Raw genomic sequence first — 11,258 nt, forward strand, 5'->3', positions numbered from 1 at the left:
CTAAAAAGAAGAAAGCTCATCACTCTACAGCACATGTGTATACAATAAGGCCTTTGTCCTTCAAAGAAAACATCATTTTTAAGCCACAGGAGCTAACAACCAAAACCTAATATAAACAGTAAAGCTCCTGTCAAGATTTCAGAGTCAGCCTTCCAAAATGAAAGGGAAATGCCAATGACAGGGACCAGAAAACATTTCCACGATCACTTTGAGAAGCAGAAGTGAGAGGAGAGAAGGTCCTTGGATCTCTTCCTTGTCACCTTAGCTTGTGAAAGCCAGGTAGCTTATGACATCAGAGGGAGTATTCTTTCCATCACAGATAAAAGCAGGCCTTGAGGTGCAAATTTATTTTCAAATGCAATCAGTCTCTTTGAAGGAAATAAAGTGTTTTCATAATGACTGTCTAGGATGTCTATTACAGAGGAGGGGACCTTCTGAGATAGGCTGTCTGGTAGTCATGTTTTGGAACACAGTGTTCTACTCTTGGGGAGCTGTCCCGAGTGCTAACCCCAACTATAAACAGGAAGCTCCAGCCCTCCTCCCACTCAAGTCTCAAGATTGTGGATCTCTTACTGAAGCTATGGGATGTACAGAGGTGACCATAACAAGGTTCTGACACTTGAGGACCTCATTCATTAAGACATGAGTGCACCCGAGTACTAATCCTGTAAGGCAGGACACTCTGTTGAGGGGAAGCAGGAGGTGGTTCTCAAGCAGGCAGTGGAGTCTGCAGACCTATGTGCCCAAACCCAGACAATGGGTCCTCTGGGCCCACCTCATGAACAACTAGGCCTGATCCCAGGCATGCTTACTTCCCCTGGCTAAGGCTGGCATGTTCTTTGAAGCAGAGTAAGACTCAGAAGTGCTGAGCTGAAGGATGATTTTTGCATTTTTGCCTCCTACCACCACTTTCTGGACAGGTGACAAGAGTCACACAAGACAACCAGCCTCCCCAAACAAGTGACCCTGGTTAGCAGTCCATGGATGGACAATGACCAAGCAAGTGAACCCTCAAAGTTAAAAAGTGGGTATCCCACCTTGCTAAGCACCAGCTACACCAGGGTTTCCTCCCCTGCACAGAAGGACAGCAAGACCTTCGCAGGGTTCCACTGCCTCCTGAGAGAAATTCTGAGTGAACCCATCTCCCAGATGTGGACAAGAAACTGGACTAAGAATAGTCATTTTGTACAAAGATCCTTAGGCAATAATATCATAGCCTTTAGAGAGAGATAGCAGCATTTCCAAAGTGCTTCCTTTATTTCCTGTTTGAGAATTCTTACTTATAACTCATAGTCCTGCCTAGAGATAAAAGCAAGATGCAAGAATTTCCAAAACTCACCCAAAGCCATACAACCACTCAGGGGAGAGGTGGAGCTACACTATCATTCTTAAAGAAAGGTTCCTCTCCATCAGGCACAAAAACCTGGTCTGTGGCCTCTAGAGTCAGCCCTCTATGTTGGGAGTAATTCTATATAATTTTGAGGGAAAAAAATCATGTCATAATTAAATTATGATTAGGCCTAGTTTTCCTGTGTACAGGCTGGCTATTGTATGTTGAGACTTAACTCAATTTTTGCCTCCAGTCACAGAAAAACCTCAATGGTTTTGATGCTGCTGTGATGTTCCAGGGCAGGATTACACCAGTTGAAGACATCCTGAGGAGGAACAAAATCTTCATCTACATAAAATTCTCATGGTTCTAGGCTTATCCTGAGCCACCTGTTACTCCTGAACCAAATGAGGGTGTGGCAAGCTTGGGATCTTTTGTCTTTCCCACCCAGAGCAGCACTGATCAGGCCCAAAGCTCAGCTTCTTTTCTAAATCCCCTTACTGTCTTTATTAATTAATTCACCTTGTGCTGTGGTGACTCACAGAAGATTAAGACTCACTGCAGAAGTTCTAGTAACATTCTCTTTCCCTGTTCCCTAACCTCCATACCCACAGATCCTGCATCCAGGGATTGAAAATATTAGGGGGGTAATTTGCATCTGTACTAATAACATCAGACTTTCTCCACCTTGTTATTACTTCCTAAACAACATAGTAACAGCCCTTACACAGCATTTGCACTGCATCAAGTATCATAAGACATCTAGCATTGGTCAATATCGGAGGGCTGGAGAGTTTATAGCAGTCATAGTACCATTTTACATAAAGGATTTGAGTACAGAAGGTTTTGGTGCTGTGGGACCCCCACGGTTCTGCATGAGTGCAACTTCACCTTCTTCTGTGCAACTTCTTGCTCCTCATAGTGACTCAGCAGGCACTGCTTTCAAATGGCTTTCAAAAACATGAGCATATCTAACACATGGGGCTGCAGAAAGGCCCACACCACACCTTTACCTAAGACTCATAGCTGAGACTCAGAGACAACAAAGGCTTCTCAGGGTGGAAGGATGACAGGGCCTGAGAAAATTTAAGCCCCTAACTGCAGACACAAAACCCTGTCCTCAGCTGTCCTTCCCTGACAAAATGGGCATGAAAGTCTTTGTGAAAAAAGAAAATATTTGGGCTGGGGATTTAGCTCAGTGGCTCTACATCTGCCTTGTAAGCATAAGGTCCTGAGTTTGATCCCCAGTACACCCCCCCACACACACACAAAAAGAAAATGAAAAAGAAAAAAGAAAGAAGAAAATATTTTACCTGAAAATTTAGATTTAAGAATCACTTCCAGTGGGGTGGGGGATTTAGCTCAGTGGTGCCACCTCCTGCCTCCCCAGTACAAGGTCTGGGATTCGATCCCCAGTAAAAGAAAAAAAAAAAAAGAATCACTTATTAGCTTTTTGGCTAAGATCAAGTAAGATCAAGTGACTTAGATTTAAGACACTAAGTAGCAACCTAATATTTTAAAGCACCATTAAGGGGGGTGGGACCATTGCTCCTTGTCCTGCACAGTCCAGGAGGGTGACAGAAAGTCCCTGCCCCACAGGTCTTTGTCTTCTTCAAGAATCTTCTTCCTCTGCATGCACCCTCCTGTTCTCCTCCTGCTTCTGCAGCTATCTCTCCATCTTTCATCAATTTCTCCTTTCTTGCCTTTCTCCTCAGTATAACCCTCCTTCTAGGTAACTATGGACCCATTAGTTCAGACCTCAAGGAAATGCCTTCCTAAGGAAATACATAGTCACCAAAGTTTGGAAGTTTGCTTTGATGCAGCTAAGTAACAATTACTGCACTGTGGTCCTAATTTCTCCCCAAAGGTAAAGATCCACATTTCTAAGAGGTGATGTGACTTCTCTGCTTGGAAGCTCTGTTAAGCCGCCCTCATCTGGCCCAATCTCATTATCTCCCACCCACATCCTGACTCCCTCTCTTCCAACATACTCTGTAAAGGGCTGGACTCAAAACTCCCTTCCACTCACACTATCGTCTCACTTCTGCCATTTACTTTCTTGCCAAGTGCTGCCAACATTGGTTCTAAACGCTCCTTTCAGTTGAGTGATTCTCATCATCTCAGCATGCCAGCCAGTTTCTGATCAGTGCATAAAATCTGTAGTCAGCTGTGGTGGCACACATCTGTAATCCCAGAGATGTAGGAAGCTGAAGCAGAAGACTTGTAAATTTGAGGCCAGCCTGGGCATCTAGTGAGATCCCATTTCAAAATTAAAATGTTTTTAAAAGGCTGGGGATGCATCTCCGTGGTGCAGTGTGTAGGTTCAATCTCCAGTACTAAACTAAACTAAACCAAATCTGTTCTATAGTTGAGCAAACCTAGTATCTGGATCACACTTACTAGACTTCATCTGCCAAGTGAAGGGTGACTGACAGGAAAAGCAGGTGTCACAGCATCTGCTCTGGAGACACCATGGGCAGCAGGATGTGCTCCAATGGTACCACACATCTTCCCCATGACAACCACTGCCTTTGTGTGATTGTGTCCATGGTGCTGTTTGAAATATGCTCAATCTACATAGTCTGGAACTGGAGAGTGATTAGTGAAATTCAAAGCATGGGCTGGAATGGTTTATACATCACCTTCCTTTTGCCCCACTGTTCACCTTTCAGCCAGCTGCTCACTGTCACTTGAGCACATGCAGCCTGCAGGTTGTCACCTTAATGCCAGCCTCTGTGACCTGAATACCCAGCCACAGCTCCTACAGGCATTTACAGAGTACATGGTATTGTGCCATGTAGCTATGCAGAGGACTGAAAGGCTGTCTCACCTCAACATGAATGCAGTGACCCCATCATCATTGCACCCCGGCTACCAGCCTGGTTTCCACCTTTTTTGCTACCTGGGGCTGTGGGCAAACAGTACTGTTTCCTGGGCAACCCCATCATGCATGCTTCTGTCTCTTGTTCAACATCCCTCTCTCTCTGCATGAACTCCTGTCTTTCCACCAACACCCCAACTACTCCAGCCAGAGTTCACCTCCAAAGACCTCTACACCTAGTTCAACCCCATCATGGAGTCCTTTTGTTGTTCTTGGAAAGCGTGTTTACACCTGCATCTCTCCTCCACTGGGCCATGGACAAGAACTGGACCCACTGGTCTTTGTCTTCTCAAAGGCACCCTATCAGCATAATGTTTCAAACACAGAGAAAGTTAAAATTCATGAAATAAAATAGAAGAAGGGATGAGGTAAGGAAAAAGGAATAATAACATTATTGAATTTATAACCTGTATCTCTAGTGCCTTGCATGGTGTTTTAGAGAATTAGAGCTAGGAATTAGCAGATCTTACAACACTGACCCAGCTCCTTTGCTGATCTTAACTAAGTTCAACCAGCACACTAAGACTTGTGGTGCCATGAGTGGCAGTATGATTTGTATTCTGTAGCATAAAAGACTCTGTATCTCTGTATTCTGTCAGCAGGACAGAAGCGGGTGGGAAAACCTGATATCTTCTATTTACCCAGTGCATTTTTATTAACTGGCTTTATTTTCCATTGCATTGAACTCCCATTTTCCTACTGTCCTATTCTCATTCCAGTCTTGGATGACTCTCTCTTCACAGCTTCCTTCACAGTGCTTAAAACATGGTCACTATTGACACCCATAGGAAAGAGCAGGAGACTAGAGGGAGCCACAGGCCCTGGGGTGGAGACTGGGAAGGGAGCCATGAACAGAGAGACAGCAAACTGCACTTGGGTCTGGAATGGGGCCAGAGACTTCCATGTGGGCAGTCAGGAAAATTTCCAAGATGCCAGGCCACTGAGCAGTTTTTCCAGAATTGCAGCACTCCGAGTCCCAACCCATCTCTCTGCCAATAAAAGTAAAAGTGAGGGTGACCCTGAAGATCTAGAGATGTAAACACTCTGCAGAAAAGAAGGTCCTTTTCTGTGGAAAGTTTGTTTCTTGTTTCACAGAGAGCTGGGGGGTGGGGATGCACATCAAAGCTCACACAGATGCAGCACTGCAGCAAGGAAGAAGTAACTTCATCGAGCCCAGCACAGGCCCAGAGAGGACCTGGAAACCCATTGTCCACAAGGATAGGCCTGGCATCAGTCACCACCCGTGTCTCCTCCCCATCGGCTTCTCTTTCTATCTTTTCCTGATGAACTTTTACACCCTAATTCATGGAGGAAATAAGAATTTAAAATTTCATACTATCACCAACAACACCAGAGAGCTTGTGCTGTGCGGAGCCCTGAGCCAAAACTCATGTGCTACATCTTGTCTGTGTCCCCCAACAGACAGTGACAACCTTTCCCTCGCCAGAAGAGGAAACTGAGGCACATACCTCACATTCACAATCAGGTAGACTTGAAGACAGGCCTGTCAATGTTGGAGCCAAATCTCCTGGTCAAAATGATATAAGCTACATCTTCCTTTGGAGGGTTCTTCAAATCCTAAGATCAAGACCATTCTGTCTCCCTGCAAATTGACTGAGGTTAGCTCTATGGAGGTGGAAACTACTCTTGGAAAGCCTCAGAGAGTATATCAGTGCATGGACTTTAAACAGAAAATGACTACCAGAAACACACAGGTTTAGCTGACAATAACTTGCTTTGTGTTTCAGTTCTGCACGGTGGTCACTCTGTGGTCTCAGATTTGCTGTATCTCTCTGGGCCAGGACAACACATGGATGAAAATAACCTTCTCAGAGCTAGTATCTGTGAGTTGGCCTGCACAATCTCTGAATTAGATACCACCCCCTCCAGGACTGTTCTGTTGAAAGGCAATTAGTGATACCACCTTCTAAACAGAATAAAAGTAACTGAATAATAAATAAATCTTACCGCTCCCTGAGTGAACATCCACAGTCTAGAAAGGGGGAGTGTGTACTCACACTACAAGCAGGAGGCATCTCTCTCAATACAGCCAGGCTCCCTATATCCCCTTCCCCTTCCCACTTTTACCCACAGGACTCAAATCTAAGGCAATGCTATCTTCCTCCTCCTCAAACTTGTGCTAGACTCTGCTCTGTTGATAGATTACCATTCTATAGACAATTAATATGAACAATGGAAACCAGCAGAATTTCTTGGCAATAAAGAGGCTGAGCTGCTTCTTGCCCAGGAACAGAGGACTCTTGTGATGAAGGAGGAGAGATAGCAGACAGGAAGCTTTGTGGTCACTATTTGGTTGGCTCCAAGATAGGTGGGCCCATACCTCCAATTCCACGTGGTTTTTCACCAGCCAAGCGTCTAGTGCTACAGAGCACCTCTAGACTCAAAGGAGGAAATTTCAGCCTCAGAATAATTCCTTTTGTTGAGCTAAGCTCTGACTTCTGGTTTCCTCAGTTTCCAGTCCTGAACAAACTCACTGGCAGAGGCAACAGGTCTGGATCTCCCTTCCTCAGCTCCATAAGTAATCACTGTATAAGGCAGGAAAGGTGGTGCTTTGCTTTCCAGATGGACAGCAAAGCAAGAGCATCCCTACCCTGCCAACCCTGATGCCTAGATCTGAGAACCTGAGCCACACACTCCAGCAGATGGACCAAGGGTTCACCACCCCAGCTAACAAACAGCTTATCCTTAGAGCACAACTGGGGTCTGCCACAGTGCTTGTTCTATGCAGAGGATGATAGATGGGAATGAAAGTAATCAGTTCTGCTTCCTGTGCCCACTACACACTGTCATTCTTGCAATCTTCACCGAAATGAGCTCACTCCGCCTTTGAAATGTTCTGGAGCTTGAAAGTTTAAATCAGGCCAAGCTGATTTCGTGGGCTTTTTCAAGCTTTGCCTCCATAATTATATACAGGACTCTGTGCCACCAAATTCCTCTAAACTGTAACATTTCACATCTTTTTAAAACAAACATTGAGATTAGGTTTTTGGTTTTTTTTAGTACATGTTATGAAATAAGATATGAGCTTATGCCCAGCCTTAGGTACTTTTCTGGGGAAAGGCTGGACCAACACAAACAAAAAGGGCTACTTTTTAACTATAGTTCAGTTGTGACTACTGCTGCAACTCTACTACACAGGTATAAACCTAGCTCAAGAACAGGTCAGCTGAAACCAAAGAATGTGATTAATAAATGCCAACTAGTTATACTCCTAAAATAATGCCAACTAGTTATACTCCTAAAAGGTTCAAAGGAAAAAAACAAAATAATTCAAGAAACGCCCGAAGGTAAGATGATTTCGATGGCCCATTTCCCTTGCTTTCTCACGTCTTTAACAAAGAGCCTATTTCTCCTTGCTCTAGCTAGACATGTGCTCTTTCAAAGACAGACAAACTGGAGAACAAGAGTCACTTGTGTTATGTTAGTGAGTAAAATATTAGATATTCTATCTGCAAGTAAATAAATTCACTAAAATATGACTGTCACAGGCCATTTAATCTCATAAGCCTTAGTTTCCTTATTTTTAGACTAGAGGCAGTGCTCCAAGGATTTTCATAAGGATGAAATGAAAGATTGCAGGCATCACTGAGATCCTGACAAATAAAAAGTGCTGTGTAAATGCTTGCTTGCTAATATCATCAGATTGCTAAATATGCCTGCCTTCCCACCTAAATGCAGGAGGTACTAAGCAGTCTCCTGGTCATCAAGATCCTAGTGGTTCCCACAGAAACATACAAGGAAGAGAGAAATGGCCACACATCTGTTCTCCATTCTACCAACTCCATAGAGGTTCCTAGGGGAGGAATGAAGACTGTGCAGAGCTGGGCTGTAATCTTCTACTGGACTAAGGAAGGAACTCCATGGAAGCCTCCTGAATAACAGCTGAGTCCTATTGCTAGGGTCCCAAGAAAGAGCTTCTAACAGTACTCATTCAAGGCAGAAACCTCCAAATGTTATTTCAAGGCAGACATAAAGCCAGGTTTGGTGGGGCAGGCCTATAACCTCAGTACTCTAAAAGGCAGAAGGTCTCTCAATTTCAAGCCCAGCCGGGGCAGTTCAGCAACTTATCAAGACCTTGCTCCAAAATTTAAAAGGTGGGGGAGTGTTGAGTGCAAGGGCCCTGGTTTCAATCCCCAGTGGGAAAAAAATGTGGAAGACATAAAGAATCTACTACTCTTATGAATGTAACCAGTATTTTTCTGAAATAAATATCATCTCCTCTTGAATTACAAAAAGTATATCTTTCCACATTCACTCTTTAACTTCTATATTGCAGGATTCTTTGCGAGTCAGGCGCGGTGCCACTGAGCTAAATCCCTGGCTTGCAGGGCTCTAACATCTATTTTCTTATTATTAAGTCTCCACTTTTGAAGAAAGGCATTATTTTCCACCCAGCAATGAGTGCCAAAAAGGGAGAGTGCTGTGCAGGGAGTTTTCATAACGTTATTCAGAACACAGTGCAAAACCCAAACTATATACTTACTTAAACCTTACAAATAGAGAAAAACAATATTTTCACACGTGAGCATTTAAATATTATTTGGTCAGAATAATTCCCCTTGAAAGCAGAATAAGATGAAATAATTTGCTCACATACAGAAAATAAAAAGGACAAAGGGAGATTGTACACAGGGACACACACACACACACACACACACACACACACACACACACACACACACACACACACACACACACACACACACACACACACACACACACACACACACACACACACACACAAATTTGCAAACCAACAAATAAGTCAACATTGAAACTCAAAAACTTCATATCTCTGGGTACTTCAACAAAGATTATTAACACAGCAGCTCATAACACAGAATCTAGAGAGCCCCTCTCACTCAGCTCTTCTTGAAGGGCAGCAATATTTATCATCTCAGCAAATGTAATGCATTTTTACTATTTCTGATAATTTCCTTAGTCTTCAGAACCTGGAAATCATTGGATGCACGCATTCACCTTATGTGCCTTCCTCGTTTATCATTTCCCAACACTGACCTCATCTCTTGACATAAGAAAGTTCAGGCATTTAAACCCAGATGGCCTGGCTTTTGCCCATACACAGATGGATTTGCATCTAGTTCCACAAGGGGTATTGATCTGATAACAAGCAATCATCTATCACTTGAGGCTTTGCGTTTGACTCCCCCCAGTGTATCTCCAATAAGGTTTTACAATGACTGGCATGGAAAACACATTTCAGCAAAAACTCTGCTCTCTGAATCTATATTTCATTCCAGAAAGTCTTGTTCCCATAAATGAATCTCCCCCTAAGTGGTTACTTAACAGACTTACTAAGCACTAAGCTAAAATGATTTGAAATAAACTGTTTGAACTAAGCATTTGATGATAGCCCAGTGTTGTTCTCTTGAAAGAGTGGAATTCTCCTTTTGGATTCAGGCTCCCAAATAAAAAAGAAAGGAAGACTGTGTTGGAGAGCTGGGATATGAGGCAAGGAAACTGGAGACAAATCCAAGCTCATAGATTGTCCTCTTGTTTTTCCTTTGTGGCTATCATCTCTCCCTCTTGTCACTATCTTAACCCTGATCTTTGCACCTGAATGTTATTTTGCCCTTTTCCTGAAGAGTTCAGAAGATAAAACCAACAACAGAAAGTGTGGTCATGACAGTCATTGGCAGGAACGGTCATTGCAAGCTGTATTTTTCACTGAAACAGTGGAAGGAGTCCATCTTAAGTTTCCTTCTGCAAGGATGATGTCAAACAGAAGAATTCTCAGCCTGATGAAATGGAAATTGTCCAAACCCATGAAACTCAGATATGCACCCAAATTCAGTGCACAAACTAACGAGGAAAAGCAATTTTTAGAGATCCGGTTATGTGATAACATTTAATGGCTTCACCTCATCCAAGAAACAGTGGCTGCTACTGCCCTGCCCTGAACACTCACCAGGCACATACACATTATACATGGATTATCTGTGATGAACGGGATCTGGAGCTCCTCTCCTTCGTTTTCACATTTTGCAACAGAACCTGAAACGAAGGAATTTTAAAAATTTTAAACCTTGTTCGGTGGCTTTATTAAAAAAAATCTTCAAGTTTTGCACATACTTTTCTTGAAACACTGTCCCAAATTTCAGTAACTCTAAATGTTTTAAATCTTCAAAAGTAAATTCCCCCAAACCTATTTTAAATATTTTTATTTTTAAAGTTTTTAAAGGGAAAACTAACGTATGGATAGATTTTCTGTTCACAAATGGTTTAAGTACACTCCAAATATCTTGCTGGACCTTTAATAATGTTCCCTCCTTTGGGAAGTCATCTCAACTAGAAACACACCCTATATGAAAAAAAAATCAGATTTGCTCATCAGGGATGATTTTCCACGTGAACAGAATTCAGGCGTGTGTCCTTGCATGGAGCTTTTACAAAGACCTGCCTAAAACTGTCTGGCGATCACTTGCTGAGAGCCCACCCTCCTCTCTTGGGCACAGACTCAACAATTTCTTTTCTAAGACAGGGGTCGGTAAAGTTTGTCCTTCAGAACAGCAGCGGAGGTCTTCACCTTCAGGAACGTATGATTATTACACGCCTTGCCCCCGCCCTTTCCCACGATGCGCTTTCGCATCCACTGCAGGAACCGGCGCCTCGGAAATCGTCGCCGGCGCAGCAGACGCCTGGGGACAGGAGGCTGTGGGGACGCGGTCTTTCTTCCCTCGCACAGGAGGGGAAAGGATGAAGATGGGGCTTCTGGAAGAAAATAAGTAAATAAGGGAATCTCAGCCCCGAGGGCAGACCGCGTCTGTCACCACACCAGGCACCGGCCCGGTCCCATGACTCCCTCGAGCCACCTCCGTCCCCTCGGCCTCTGGGTCCCCTCCTCTGTCCCCTCCGTTCCCTAGTCCTGGCCGGTACCTGTCAGTAGTGACGACCCCAGGCCACTGCGAAGCCCCGAGAAGCCCAGCAGCAGCAGCGCGCCCCAGGTTGCCCAGCGCCCGAGCATCGTCACCCGAGTTCCCGCCTCGGGGCCACAAGCGGAGCGGC

The 11,258-nt window shown here is 44.1% G+C and overlaps 1 protein-coding gene across 2 annotated transcripts in view; it reads right to left on the reverse strand.

Annotated features, from left to right (window-relative positions):
- LOC104868874 (BMP-binding endothelial regulator protein) overlaps nt 1-11,252 on the reverse strand; it is a 221,046-nt gene extending 209,794 nt beyond the window's left edge. The window contains exons 1-3 of one of the 2 annotated variants that reach the window (XM_033760005.1): nt 11,130-11,206; nt 10,780-10,964; nt 10,162-10,247 (exon numbers count right to left, since the gene is read on the reverse strand). In XM_033760005.1, the coding sequence (XP_033615896.1) occupies nt 10,162-10,176 (15 nt within the window). In that variant the 5' untranslated portion in view covers nt 10,177-10,247; nt 10,780-10,964; nt 11,130-11,206. Of the gene's footprint in view, nt 1-10,161; nt 10,248-10,779; nt 10,965-11,129 lie in introns of both variants that reach the window. The other variant, XM_010633862.3, reaches the window with a different exon arrangement.
- Nucleotides 11,253-11,258: the final 6 nt, after the last annotated feature.

This window comes from Fukomys damarensis, unplaced genomic scaffold, assembly GCF_012274545.1.
Source record: "Fukomys damarensis isolate Sample0158 unplaced genomic scaffold, DMR_v1.0_HiC HiC_scaffold_38, whole genome shotgun sequence".
Classification (NCBI taxonomy): Eukaryota; Metazoa; Chordata; class Mammalia; order Rodentia; family Bathyergidae; genus Fukomys; species Fukomys damarensis.